The sequence below is a fragment of the Magnolia sinica genome, chromosome 11 (assembly GCF_029962835.1).
Source record: "Magnolia sinica isolate HGM2019 chromosome 11, MsV1, whole genome shotgun sequence".
In the NCBI taxonomy this organism is placed as follows: Eukaryota; Viridiplantae; Streptophyta; class Magnoliopsida; order Magnoliales; family Magnoliaceae; genus Magnolia; species Magnolia sinica.
In genome coordinates this window covers 9,877,883-9,893,686 of record NC_080583.1, presented here as the reverse complement: position 1 = coordinate 9,893,686, position 15,804 = coordinate 9,877,883, and the positions used below count along the sequence as shown (strand labels likewise).

Here is a 15,804-nt window from a genome sequence, read left to right as displayed (position 1 = left end):
TATTATTGTATTACTAGAATAGATAGAATGGGTGCGCTGTCAATAAGGGTTGGTGTAAATAATGGTCCATATTTGTGTGTGTGTGTGTGTGCAAATTAAATAAATAAATAAATAAACAAATACTAGGTAGAAGACTTTTGCAACTATGGGGTAACATAATTTAATGATATAGGCACAATAATTAAAAGATCTGATTAACTGTATAACATAATTTAATGGAATCCTTATAAAGGACATGTTTAAGAGAGCATGAAGGGTCTGAAAAATAAATAGTGCTACCATACGATCTACAAGAAAAGCCAAGAAATTACATATTATACGTCCTAAAAGATTGGTGCATTTCAAATTTTCAACAAGGCACTTACCTCTTTGCTAAGGATGCAAATATTGGAGACGCCACTAGAAGCCCAACCATGAATGCAGATGATAGAACACCATCTTGAAAATTGTTCAAGTTAAAATCTCCCCTATACACAACAGAGGATAATTAGGAATTGAACAAGTGTTTGTCTATAGTTAAAAAATGATTGTATAAAATTTGTGACACGCGATCATGACTCCAGTTAAAAGTTCAGTTTGTAACATTTTTCCTCAGAAAACTGAAAGTAAAACAACAGAAGCCACGTTGAGTTTGTGCTATTTCTAGTTTTCTTTAAGGGCCTGTTTGGATTCATGGAATGGAAGGGAAATACCGTTTCCCATGAAACTCATTTTTCAGTGTTTGTCAAGCCGTTCTTTAAGGGAAAAACCATTTCTCACTTTCTGTCTTTGTTGGAAAATAAACAAATTTATTTTCCCACCACCACCCCTGAGAAAAGCATTTTCCCACAGTGGAAGGAAAATTGGGTTTCTCAAGGGTTGAGCCCAGATGTGCCACCATCCATCTTCAATTGCATCACATGTGTGTGCCATTGTGCTAAATAAGCCATTGCCTGTCTTTGGCTATGCCCCACACGTGCCACCATCCATCTTCTCTTGCACCCCACATGTGCTAATGCATCACATGTTGATGTAGGATGGTTTTCTAACCCACGATGATAGATGAAATCAGATTTTCAGTTTAAAACATGAGCAACAAAAGTATGAAATTTCAGCAACTTCATTATAAACAAAACAATTAATCAAGTAAGCGATTACATGTAGACCTAGGCTAGCAAATGCTCGTACGAAGGAACTAATAAGGAACTAATGTGATGTCCCAATCACATGTGTTGCCACCCATCTTCTCTTGTGCCCCATATGTCTAATGTGCCAAATGTACCACCATTCATTTTATCCTGCACCCCACATGTGCAAAGCACTCCGCATGTGCCAATGTGCCTCATGTGCCAACGTCCATCTTCAATTGCACCAAATGTGCCAATGTTGCCATCTAACTTCAAGTACACGTGTCAAATATGCCAATGCATGTCTTGTGCCACATGTACCACCATACATATTCAAGCACCTCACACGTACCATATGTGCCATAATTCAGCTTCAAGTGCCTACACATGCCAAGTATTCCACATGTGCCACTATCCATCTTCAAGCATCCCACATGTGTCACATGTGCCACGTGCTAATGACTAACTTGAATTATTATTTTTTCCAAGAATTTTCTTTTCTAAACAACAAATTTGAAAATAGATCCTAAATTTCTAGGAAGATCTTGTTGAAAAACAAACGAGGAAAACAATATTTCCTTTCCCACAGTTTCCTAAAAATAAGGCTTCCCAAAAAACACTATTTCCTTGCATATGCTTTCCATGAATCCAAACAGGCCCTAAGTGTCTTAATAAAATAATGGAGTTTTTGTTATTAGGAGAGAAAATGGCCTTTTATGTTCAATAAAATTGTGATTCAGAAGGAAAATCGTAACTGCAATCAATCCAACTATTTCAAACACCACATGCTTTAAGGTTTTCCACGTAGAATAGTTTCCTGCTGTTGTGGCAGGTACTCATTTGCAGACGCATGAACAAATCCTCCAAACAAGGAAAGGATGCCCTTCAGGGAACCTGAGAATGATTCGAAGCATATGTAAGGAAATTCCCATGTACAGTTTGTTTTGGAGTCAATGTCATCCACAATCTTCCTGAAAAAAGACCTGACAACTGACCCCTCACTTGGCCTGGGCCTAAGTTAAAGTGAAGTGGTGGGCCTACCCATCCCATGCTGGGATATGCTGGGATTCACAAAGAGCGACATTTTACAATGTTCATGAAAGTAAGTGGCTAACCACTGCATAATGCAAGAACATGGAGTTCCTCTGAACCCCAAATCAGATTTAGGATAGGCTGTAGACACAGCAGGACTAGACATACCTAATGCAGACTGAGTTTCGAATAACCAAACATGAATTAATACCGCTACACTGAAATAATACAGCTTCTCTTGTCACATCGTATTGGAGTCGTGACTAAATGGTCTGTAAAGTAAACAGTAAAAAATACAAAGAAACGTACAACATCCCCACTCTCCACGGAGGTATTCTTTTTTAAAAGTGGATGTCTGAGGCACTATATGCACTGCAACCAAGGGGGTTAACACAACAGATTTTATTAGACTAGAAGAAAGTATACAACCCCGAAGACGATGGATACACATTATCAACAACATGCAAGAGCCTATAAACAATTTCCTTGGCCAAAATATCCACTAAAGAGTTTGGTTTCCCAGAAAGGTATTATATAGCCGCCGCCATTACCGTTACAATACAGTTGCCTTTTTTTTCTTTTCTTTTCTTTCTTTCTTCTTCTTTCTTCCTTTTTTTGAAAAAATCTGTTTCGCACTTGTTACGGGGCTGTTACGGGCCCTTTTTTTATAGTACCAGCTGTTACGGCAGCCTCAGCCTCATAATGCGTACCATTACATAAAAACTGGGACTATTGCCATGTTCATGATATCAGTAATGATAGCACTGTGTTTCCAAGTGACATGAAGCAGACTTGTCCTATCACAAATAGCCTCCAACCAACACCTTCATATTTTATTGGTAAATAATGCTTTATTCAAAAGAAAATGCCTGAAGGCCATTGCAATGCATGCGAGTTACCAAGAAGAACCAACCAGCAGGAAGGCTACAACCGCGGAGCTAATAAGGATAAATCCACAGATAGCCCACGACCAAACAAGATGTTTAACTTAATGGGTCACGATAGAAACCATGATGTAGAACAGATATCTTAATATAAGGACTGAATGCCCTCCACTGATGTGCACCAAAAGAGAACTGTTATAGGTTAAAGAGGGCTGCTTGAGGTGGTAAAGGAAGGGTGGAATGAAGTGCTTAAAGGGGGCTGTTGGAGGTGGTAATGAAGGACAGAATGTAGGGCCTAACGGGGGCTGCTGGAGGTAGTAATGAAGGAGTTAATAGGGGTGATAGGGGCAGGTTTATGGAGAAGGTTTTAAAGTTTATGAGAGGTAAAACTGAGCAAGTAAACAATACATTTAGAACAGAGAAAGTAAGAAGAGTGGAGAATATACCTTAGAGTCTCACTAAGATTTTCTAGGAGTCTCACCCAGAAGATTTTAATGGAGTCACATCAGTAACAAAACTTTTCATTGCATTTCAAATCCGGAATGCTTTACATTGCCATGCCTTTCCCCTTGTATATACTCAATAGAACTTTCCTAAATTAACTCACAACTTAGGAATCTAAAACATTCTCTAGTTACAGGGAGAATTAATATGGTAGGAAAGCCAAAAATTGTCCCAAAAAGGACTAATAAATGACAGAAATTTCCTAAGAACATCTTTCTAGAGCTAGAGCTCTACCTTCAAAACAAGGAGTCTTCAACTTCCTAGAAAACTCTTAAACGAAAACAACTTAAATGACAAAATTTTCCTAATAACATCTTTCTAGAACTCTACTTCCAAAACAAAAGACTTTTCAACTCCTAGGAAACTCTTAAATGACAATAACTTCCGATAAAGATATGACTTGTTGGTGCATTATTTATTTATTTATTTTTGAAAGACAAACATATTTCATTAAAAAAGAAAAGAAACGTGGAGAAAGGCTGCTGAGAAAGCAGACCACAGTTACACTCCTAAAAAGTAAAAATCGGGACCAAAAATATCCTTAACATTCGAAGCCCATTCGATGATAAGCCGCTTGGCCTTCGTCGCCACTGTCCCAGCCGTATTCAAGTGATTTCTGAAGCACCTACTTGTTGGTGCATTATGGGCCCACTCTACGGGCCATTTGGACAGACATGGGCTTTCTTGGGCCTATGGCTGTACACTTTTAGGCCCATGGGCCTGTCTTCATCAAACCAGATCGCTTTCACTGCTAAAATTCATCTGTTTCTCTCCTTCAAAACGGACCAAAGGATAGCCAAAGAACTCAACCTCCAAAGGACTCTACCCTTCTAACAGAAAGAACCGAGTCTCCAAGACTCAAACAGTTGCTGAATAGAATTCAGGATGAAAATCCATAGAATTCTCTGGTCACAAGAGCCTGTGTAATCATAATTTCTCTCACCCTTACTACAACCATTCCACTGCTGGAACATTTGTTATTAAACATCCTGCTGTTCCTCTCTCACCAAACTGACAATCAAACTGCAAGGAGTGTTCTATGTATATTGACGACATCAGCCAATATCTGGGTATCATTGGGTCAATGCATGGATTTGTCCCCTCACCAATGGAAAACTACTATGCATACAACTTTTTGCACTTTTTTGAGTTCTACGTGTAATCATGTGTCTTTTAACATCTCCTAAGGTTTCATTGAAAAATTCTAACACTTTCCTAAAGTTTCCCCAATGTTGTGTCAGACTGTGATATATTACACGATACATGCAATATTTCCCTATTTTTTCCATGATATTTTTGTATCCGAAGGGTGCGATACAAATACTTCAAACAGTGGCTGTAGTAGTAGCCAGATGCCAAAGAATACTGCCCCTAGGAGATTTGAAGTCCAAATTCCATGCTTTCAGGAGCTGATCATCCAACCCAGGCATAGACCCAATATCTCAAAAAGAAATGAAGTGGACCACCAAACTTCACAGGTAAATATGCAGTGAATAAGGAGATTGCTGATCAATTCCTCCTCTCGCAAGCAACAGAAATAGCTATTCACAATAATCCTTCTGTTTACTACTTAAATGGTTCAACATAGGAATTTTATCAAGATCCAGCGACCCTAGGGGGTAAAGCCTCTTCAAATTGTAGCCGTGGGGCCCTAATGAATGACTCACTACAGAGGAATTTGTAGAAAGATGTTCTCATGAAATTCCCCAAGCATTTCCCATTTCCATGTTCTTTGTTCCTCCATTAGTTGGAATGAATACCCCCTCCAAAATAAGGAGAAGTTTGCCCTAGGGATCAATCTGAGCCTCAGTAAGTAATCTTCTGAAATGCATATGCAATACCAGACTGCCCCTCTCCCTACCAAAGAACTTACACACCGGAGCTTTTTTGCTCAATAACCGTGTTATACACCGTTGCCTTTTTTTTCTCAAATAATCATGTTATACATCGTTGCCTTTTTTCTCAATAACCATGTTATATAAGTTATTAAACTCACTGCACCCTAGACCATCACCAATCTGGTATCTAATGCCTCCCTTAAACGCTGGTGATTGGCCCCACCCTCTTACGAGCCAAAAATCAAGCATTTCAGCCATTGTAGCAAAAGCAAAAAACCCGACAATACAGGATCTGTCGCAACTTGCAACAGGGGGTGTTGCTGGCGACAGCCCTGCAACAGCTACAATCTCTATGAAAGACAATTATAACCACCTCCTAAATCATGGGGAACATGCAAACGTGACTCTTCCCTTCCAACAGTCTCCCAGGCCTACAAATAAAGGTAAAAACCAACCAGAGACATCAGCAACTCATCAAGCTCGGTTGTACAAACCCTCCGACTGCCCACTACATCAACATCATCTGTGACACCGGCACTCGTTCAGCAATACGACATGCAGCAACACTCCAAACCGTTGCTTTCTTTGTTGGACTTGGAATTACTTCTAAAACTCAGAAGAGTCCAAGGCATAAGCCCATATCAACTCAGTGATTAGCTGAGGTGAGATCTGCTTATGTTTGAGCATCAAAGAACCTACTTAAAAAGGGGTTGACTTTGTTGTAAAAGTTCCTTTTTTTCCCTTTAAAAAATAAAAAATAAAAAAATCCAAAGCAATCGAACTCATTCCCCAAAACGTGTGAGTGCGGTCACTACCTTTCCTTTTCCTTGTTCTTGCTAGTTTGTAGATAGCATTCTCTCCCTCTAGTTCTCGACTTGTCATACAATTCATCATACACTGAAAATAGTCAGTCTCAAGAATGAATTTGCAGAAGTAAGATTATTGTTTTGCAACTAAGAGAACCATGATTGAAAACCTAAACATTTTGTGAGAACCATCAAGCTTACTACCCAGACCAAGCACATGGCACGCAAGTGTGCATGCACACAAGCATGGCCTACTATTTTGGGCTCCATGAGTACTATAGTTGCTTCCAACTCACGCAGACATAATTGGACATGCTCATAGAAGGAAGACTGTAAAATGCTCATCTGTTATTTATCACAAATGACAAAGAATGCTATCTAACATGTCAACTTTTGGAAAATGAAATAGAATTCAAAATGCAAAACTGCTAGCCATCTACATTTGTTGGAGTGAGATCAAGTAGTCAACAAACTTGAACTCAAGTACAATAAAATATACAGCACAGAGTTCAGAAATCAATATACCATAGAAGCCAAAATTGATTATGATATCCAAGTAATGTTTAACAGTATCAAGCAAATTTCAAAATATATCTTACTGAATTCCGCTACCCGCAGTGCATATACCACTTTCTGTGCATGTTCGAAGACTGCCATTAACACCATTGCTTGCTATCGCTCCTCGATCAACATAGTTTAGCATGTTAATCACGCAAAAGATTATGAGTAACCTGCAACAAGTACATGGAGAAAATCATCCTACAAAACAAGGGATCTTCCGTTGAGGAGGTTATTTGCTTAGTGAAAATTCATGTTTTGGAATTAGAATGGGTTTCTTATGTAAAAGTGGCAAGTTTGCTAATCCTTCTTGGTTTTTGTCCTAGCGTTGAGTTGTATTCTTTCCCCGTCTTTGGGCAGGTCTCATAAAAAAAAAATTAATTAATTAATTAAAAAAAGAAAAAAAAATCCTACAAAAGAAACTAACAATTGAATTTAAAAATTGGCATTCGAAGAAAAGATGTGTCCAATAAATTTGACATCACCAATTGATTCGCAAAGACTTTCGGTGTAACAATTATGGCTCAAAATACCATCCAATGCAACTTGGTTTCAGTTGGAACTGATCCAGAGTGCATCCTACCCGCCCCTCAGTCCCACTAGTCCTGTATTTAGAGAAGTCACCCCAAACCAAGGTAAGTCCCAACAAATCATGTTGAGTCGTCAATCTGGTAAAAGAGATGTCTTTTTTTTTTTGTGGTGACCGTCCATTATATCTCCACTAGTCAACCTGTTAACAATCATTTCAGTACATTTACTGTTTTATATACCATCTAAAGTGTGGCCCACCATCTGGATAGTTCAATTTGAGTTAAACATAAGCCAAATGTAGAATTTCCAGGTGCCTATATCATCCATAACACTCTAACAGCGTATCAAAGATTCTCTTGTTAAAACAAGAATAATTTGATACTCTGGTAGATGTGATTTTTAGACCTACATGTGTGTATAAGAGAGTCCGTCTCCATGCCACCCCCACGGGGCCAACGTTTGATGGGGACATCTCGCGCACACGCATGCCCGCCATACGCACGTACGCAAGGAGGAGGAGGGCCTCACCATCGATCTGGATCGATGACGATGTCGAAGAAGAGCCTCCTAGTTAGAGGACTGTGTTTTGGTTCCTTGGAGTGGACCCGATCGTCATGTGGATCCCACCATTGGATCTCATGATCGTGGCCCACTACTCTATATGATCTAGTACTTTGAGTTTTGCTTATTATTGTTATTAGGAATATCATGGACGGTTTAAATTGTTTTGATTAGTTGTTATTTTTGTTACTTTGTCTCTAAGTAATAGGGTGCGCACATGGCGCGGCTTTTGAGGTATAGGTTTTTCTTATAAATAGGCAACCCCTTGTAGGTTTTTTTTCATTGAAGATTATAAATAAAATTCTGCGTTTTCCTGCTTCTCTAATTCTTTGAGTTGTGGAAATCCAATCGGGTGCGAAACTTCCCGCTCGCAGGAAATCCGCGTCCGTGAAGATGAGCGCTGAAAATCCTCCAGCTGAGTTGTACAAATAGTTCAAAGGAGATCAAAGTTACATGGCCCCACAATAATGTATTTATTATATCCACACCGTTCATCCATTTGGAGGGATCATTTTAGATCATGAGCCCAAAAATGAGTCATATCCAAAGCTCAGGTGAACCACACCACAAATAGCAATGAGGGCAATGATTCTCACCATTATAACATTCGTAGGGCCCATCATAACATTTATTTTCCATCCAATCTGTTCATGAGGTCGCAAAGACCTTGATGAAGAGGAAAAACAAATATCATATCGATCCAAGACTTCTGTAACCCCAAAAGGTTTCAATGGTAGACGTTTAATATCCCACAACTTTTTTCAATGTGATCCACTTAATCTTTGGATCTGTCTTATTTTTTGCCTAAAGACTTGATACGAGCTCGCAAATGGATGAACGGTTTGGATATAACATATAACTCATGATGGGACCCACATAACTTGGTGGCATCAACACATCATCCAGGTCGGTGGTGTGAAGTACACCAACCCATCTGCTTCCTGTAAATAAGGGCTCGAGGCCCTTTTTTTTCAAAGCAAAGAGGGTTTCGGAATGCCTAAAATCTCTCCCAGATGACAGGATTTCGAGGATTTCTCTGGATTTCACACCCAAATCTCTCCAAATCAGAGACTTGGATTCGAATGGCCCATCAAACGCAGCTTCCGATTAGGGTGATCTTCTTTACAAGTACCGAAATCTACTCTTGAAAGTTTTTCTTTTTTCATTTTTTTTTCGGATAATGATGCTCTCCCAACATCCCGGAGTTGGCTACAATGGCCCCAGTAGGTGTTGTATAACAAATTTCTTTAAAAAAGATATAAAATCCCGATAAAAGTGATAGTATCGTTGATATCGCACGATATTTAGAACAATATTTAGCAATATCGAACGATATTTGGCGATATTATGCGATATTTATTGATATATTGATCGATACAAAGAATTATGTAAATTTTTTCAAATTTTTAGTATCTTCCGAAGGGTTTCGTATCGCTAGACTACGATACCGATAATATCGGCCGATAGTATCAATATTTCGAACACTGTATGTGATGACCATTTCATCAAATACTCCTAGATACTTTGAAATTTGTCTCAATTAATAGCTGGTTGAAGGAAAATTTTGTAAAAAACATTAAGAACATGAAGAACCAATGGATATCGAATTCAAAGCTCCAACTCCATAATTTTTCATGTAAAACATGAAGAACCAATGGATTTATAACCATTTGACATTGATTTAACATAATTTCAACAAGAAAAAAAAATGGATCAGAAATTGAAAATGCTCATCAGATCAAACATGTGGGATATATCGGCACTACTTGTGCGTTTTATATCGCACAAGTGGGATACAAGATATATCGTGGGATATATCGGCCGATATCGTCGATATTTAAAACATTGAATGCAGGACAACTAACCACTTGCTCTAAAAGCTTGAACTGATAGAGCATAGTGAATCAATCACTTTATCTCATAGCCCAGACCACCCCACTCGAGTCCGGTGTGAAAATGCCCTTGCATAATCAGCCCCAGTGAGGAGTCTCGAACACGAGACCTCCCGCTCTTATACAACTTTGATGCAGGACAATTAACCACTTACTCTAAAAGCTTGAACTGATAGAGCATGGTGAATCAATCCCTTTATCTCATAGCCCAAGCCCCACATCCCATGGGTTAGGTCCTCGGACAAACCCCCCTCATGGGCCCCACATCACATTGGTTGCGCATCACACGAGTCACCCGCCTCACACGGGCCACCCACCCCGAGTGTACCCTTATATCCCACAGGCCACCCCACTCAAGCAAAGCGTGAAAATGCCCCTTTTCTATGACATTTATCTCATGCCTTAATCTTGCTAAACAACTCTCCCAAAGTTCCATAATATGACTCATAAGTTTAAACCCACAATAGTTAGTGCAATTATGTATGTCTCCTTTATTTTTGTAAATAGGCACGGTACTTTCCTCCATTCGTTTGCCATTTTCTTCAACCAAAGTAAACCAATATCTCTTGTGCACTTCTAAACCTCTATTAGTATGCCATCTGATCATACGGCCTTTCATATCTTCATTTTTTCTCAAAGTTTCTTTCACTTTAGATATCATAATCCTATGTAATGCCTCATATGAGTATATGATTCCTTCTATATTTAAGCTCTCAGAGTGGTCGTCGTTTAACAAATTCTATAAATAGCTTCTTTACCATTCCTTGATCTCATTGTCCTTAATTAATACTCTTTGGGCATCGCTCTTAATTTATTTACCATGATCTATGTCCTTACCTTTCCTATCTCTCATTTTTGCAAGTTTGCGGCATCTCACTCACCTTTTTTGTGCCCACTATATTGTGTAAATCATCATATGCCTTAAGTTTAGCCTCATATACTATTCACTTAGCATTCTTTTTGGCATTTCTATATTCTACTAATTTTTTATCGTTTCTAGTCAGGTGCTAGTCCTTAATACATAGTCTCTTCTCGCTAATAGCCTTTTGGACTTCATCATTCCACTACTAAGTTTCCTTATATGAGTGGCTTTTTCCTTTAGATACTCCTAAAATTTATTTCGCCAAATGCATTGTACCAGCTCACTCAACATAACATTAACTTCTTTCTCGACATTCCATTTTCCTTATTCCATCAATTTACTACTAAACAACACTAGTTTCACTATTTTCTCTTCTTTTAAATTTTACCACCTTGTTTTCATTCCCTCTCTTCTGTCTCCTAATGTAAACATCCAGAACCATTAACCTATATTGTGTAGTTAAACACTCCTGGTATAACCTTGCATTCTTTACATATTTATTGCTTTGCCCATATTGTATAGTCAAACATCCACAACCACCTTGTTTATATTGATTGTTCCGTCTTCCTAAGTAGAAAGAAGTCTATGTGGCCTCTTCCTTTTTATCTTTTATCTTTTTTTTCTTTCTTTCTTTCTTTCTTTCTTTCTTTTTCCTTTTTTTTTCTTCTTTGAACAGTTCCATCTGGCTTCATTTTATTACTTTTGTGTAACATCTAGACATCTTGCACAAAAAAAAATAAAATAAAAAATAAAAAATAAATAAAATAAAAAAATCTAGACAAATGGTCTTGTTTTGGATGGGTTGAACCCATTTTACAAGTTTTATGAGTTTTTTAACCACACGAATCACACTTTGAAACCAATATTTAAATCCTTGGTGAATAATAGAAACATTGTGTGTGAGTTCATAAGAAGCCACCTGTTTGAGTAACCCAATACCTCTTACACTAAAGGATGTGTAACTCACTCACACTATAGCAGCCAACACCTACAGGCTACAGCACTCAAAATATTTAGATTAATAGTTAAAGGCAAATGGCATTAAACCAATAAAAGCTTCATGGTGCTTCTCTTTCGTTTCTAAGACCTTTCTATTAACCCTGCCAACATTCACTAACAGTTAAGGACGCTGTCTTAAACTTTCTCTAACCCTCCAAGGCCTCACATTTTTTCCACAAAACCCCAAGGATGCCGGCATACAACTCTTGATGCTTGGAAAACCACTCCACTTTCCACAAAGTTGGGGAAATTTTCATGATTTCAACTTGTGAAGACATCCTTGATCAAGTTCTCCTTGGGTACTACAAAGATCAAATAAATTCAAGAAACATTTGAGATTCAGTTAGAAGAACAGAACTTTTCCGTCACAAAACACTACGGCTCGTAATCTTCGATACTTGGATCTTTCATAAAATTATATCCAACTCACAAGCTCAAATAAGGATAACTGATAGAACTCAGAATATCCCTTTCTTTTTCAATGATCTTCTTCCCCATCCATAAGTCTTGAACTCCAAATCTACTCACGCGGACGCAAATCTTGAAAACCAGTCCAACTAATTACTTAACTAAGACTAAATTGCCCTCCTCCACCCTAACACCCATATGGAACACAGATGAGACTTTTCACATAACAACGATACCCACCATCTCCTAACTTTCTCCCTGACAAATGATAAAATCACATTTGGATCCTCTCCCCTTTTTCATTAAGCATCCACAAGACAACTTGTATCTAGATATCACCTATAGTATACACTTGCATAGCCACTCTATTTCTATTTCCACACAAATCAGCATCTGTTGCATCAGATGTTGATTTGAGCCAGAAAAGCAGTACCCAGCCTGAAGAAACCTCCAGTTCACGCACAGCCCCAAACGTGCAGCAGAACAGAGAACCATGCGTTCTGCCAAAAAAAATCCAGCCAATTGCAATTTGCATACAGACCCTTACTATTGTGAACTGGATTTTCACTGTTTTTCATCATAACAAGATTTTATAATAAGGAGAAACACAAACGAGATAAAGAGCTCCCAACATCAGAAATCAAATCGTAAGGTATGATTCGCACCCAGTGAAAGTATACAATTCTCCATATCGCAATTGAGAAATTCCCTTCACAAGTACTTAATCCAAATTCCGTCACACATTTTCTTCCCAGAAGGGAAAAGTCACAAAATCCATATGAACTACAGTTCTTCATCCCGCCAGCCACCGTACAGGTCAACCCACCTACCCTCAACCAACGCAGTTCGAATAACTCGACCCATCATGAACGAGGCTGAAAGCTCTCCCAAACACTGAAATACTACCCACACAACCCATGCATTCCCTTTCCTTTCACTGCCCGATAACGTCCGTTTCCGGGCCAAATCCGACGGTTAAGATCGTCCATCCATAGAGAGGCCCGCCTAACGAGTTACCCGGATCACTGACCGGACAGAAAGCCATCTATTCGGTCGAGCATCATTGTACGGAGGGAAACCTAGAATCGCGTCCTAGGGTTCTAGAACGAACAAAGAGATGAGATGGAGAGTGCATACACACCTCTTTGGTGTAAACCAGGAAGGGTTGGAGGGAGCCTCGGGATCTTCCAGCAGAGGAGGAGCTCTCGCCATTTCGGTGTCTAGCGGGAGCACCGTGGTAGGAGGAGCGGAAGGAGAAAGAGGAGGCTCTGCAGAGGTTTGTGCGTTTGGCTCTTCCATATATATATTTTATAGAGAAAGCGATAGCTTTGACGCATTGGCGTTTTCAATACGAAGAGGTTCTCTCCCCGTTGTAGGTCTCTCCCAAACGATAGAATGGTAGTTGGGGGCCGAGCTGTAATTCTCCGCTATACACCGTTTCTTCGGTGTGTTGCCTTTGGGCCTGTATTGACTATTGGGCATTTGACCGTAGTTTGGTCAAATTACCTAGAGAGACTCATCCTTCAAATAGCCCAAGAGTGGTCTTCTGATGAGCTTTGGATATTGTTTTAGATAAAAATGCCCCAATCCTTGGTTCAGAAGTCATACGGTCCTGAAGTGACGGATTGGCTACTCCCCTGAGAAAGTGACGCAATAGCTACTCCCCCCACCACCAGCCAATGGCTGGTGCTTGGTGCTCTATGAGCCCCACCATGATGTATGTGTTTCATCATGCCGTTCATAATCCATGCCGTCTATCCTTTTTGTCGTGTCATTTTAGGGGTAAGGCCCAAATATCAGCCGATAAGGTGGATAGAAGTGGATACTGCCTAAGTCAGGACTTTTTTGGCTCACAGCAAACTAACCGACAAGGTGGATGGTTTGATAGAAAATGAAGTGAACACATTGAAAACCACAACCACGATTTATGCAATGTGAAAACTACGACCCATATAACATGATAATTACAACTCATATGGGACCCATATTGCAACTACGACACATAAAACATAACAACCACAACTTATAAAATATGACAACCATGACCCATATAACACGACAATCACGACCCATATAACCTGCATTTCTTACTCTTGTAGTATATCAATAGTCATCTCATATTCAAAAAATGTTAGGTTAGCTTTGGTATGAATGAGCACGTTACTTTTCTAAGTTTGATGGACGGTGATGATCTTATATGCAAGTCACGCCATAATCATGCGGATGGGCATGTCACCAAGTTAGTGTAATGCGGTAAGGGTCGTGGCTATAATATGGTAAGAGTTGTAGTTGTCGTGCAATATGAGTCGTAGTTTTCATTTTATAGGCCTTGTAAAATGATAACCACAACCCATATAACATAATAACTACGATTCATGACAATTATAACCCATTACAGCGGCGACCCATATAACATAACAATAACAACCCTTAACTCATGACATGAACTATGACAACTACAACCCTTAGAACATTACAACCATGACCCTTACCGTATTACAACCGCCTGATGCGAGCTATGCTACTATATAGATATCATTTACACGACTAAGGCGTAACTTGCATTAATTTGGTGACACATGAGATAAACATGCATAAGATCCTTATCATCCATCGGATAAAACTTCATGGGTCGTGGTTGTCATGTTATATGGGTTGTGGTTGTCGTATTATTTTTTTAACTTTGATGGATGGTAAAGATCTTACGTGCAAGTCAAACCATAGTCGTGTATATGAGTACGTCACTGAGTTAGTGCAAGTCACGCCATAGTCGCGCAAACGATATCTATATAGTAACATAGGTCGCATTGAGTGGTTGTAATGTGGTAAGAGTCATGGTTGTAATGTGATAAGGGTCGTAATTGTCATATGTCATGGTTATCACGTTATACAAGTCATGGGTCATAGTTGTCCTATATATTGTATGGGTCATGGTTGTACTGTTCTATGGGTCGTGGTTTCTCATAGAGTAGGCATATGGGTCGTAGTTGGCATATGGGTTGTGGTTTGCATAGGTTATAATTGTCATGTTACATGGGTCATAGTTGTCATGTTATATGGGTTGTGATTGTCATGTTATATGAGTTGTAATTGTCATGGATCGTAGTTATCATGTTGCATGGGTCGTAGTTTCCCATGGAGTAGCCATATGGGTCGTAGTTGCCATATGGGTCCCATATGGGTCGCGGTTGTCATGTTATATGGGTTGTAATTGTCATTGATCGTAGTTATCACGTTATATGGATCATGGTTGTCATGTTATATGTGTCGCGATTGTTACATATTCGTTTTGTTTATTATTAAATGAATGGATAATCATTGGTATAATAGCACAAGGCCCACAATGAGGTGATTTGTTCCGTCCACCCAAGGGCGGCTCAAAGGGGTAGGCAGGTGAAGCAATCACCCAAGGCCCCCTAATTATGAAGGCCCTATATTATAGCAAAATTAAAATTTCTTAATTATGAAGGTCCTATATTATAGCAAAATTAAAATTAAGAAGACAAAAAAAAAAAGCCTAAAATTTTTAAAATAAAACTCATTAACAGGCCTACAAAATAAGAATATCTAAAAATTAGTTTATAATTTTGAAATTGAAAATAAAAAACTAGGACCACAACTAACTACTCTATCATCTCTTTTCAAAACAATAGCATCATTCCCAATAAATTCTTCTCATAAAGCTTAGGACCACAACTACTACTTTATTGCCAATCAAGTTATCAAAAAATTAAATTATAACGTCATTTTTCTAAATTAAAATTTAACTTTGTTTTTATAAAAAAGCCTCATTTTCACGACTTGCCTAAGGCCCTAAAAAATG

At 38.8% G+C, this 15,804-nt stretch overlaps 1 protein-coding gene across 1 annotated transcript in view; it reads right to left on the bottom strand.

The window, feature by feature from the left end:
• The window catches only part of LOC131218779 (probable sphingolipid transporter spinster homolog 2), a 49,124-nt gene extending 35,734 nt beyond the window's left edge, over positions 1 to 13,390 (bottom strand). The window contains exons 1-3 of the mRNA XM_058213570.1: positions 13,123 to 13,390; positions 6,770 to 6,901; positions 366 to 467 (exon numbers count right to left, since the gene is read on the bottom strand). Coding sequence (XP_058069553.1) covers positions 366 to 467; positions 6,770 to 6,901; positions 13,123 to 13,280 — 392 coding nt within the window. The 5' untranslated portion in view covers positions 13,281 to 13,390. The remainder of the gene's footprint in view (positions 1 to 365; positions 468 to 6,769; positions 6,902 to 13,122) is intronic.
• Positions 13,391 to 15,804: the final 2,414 nt, after the last annotated feature.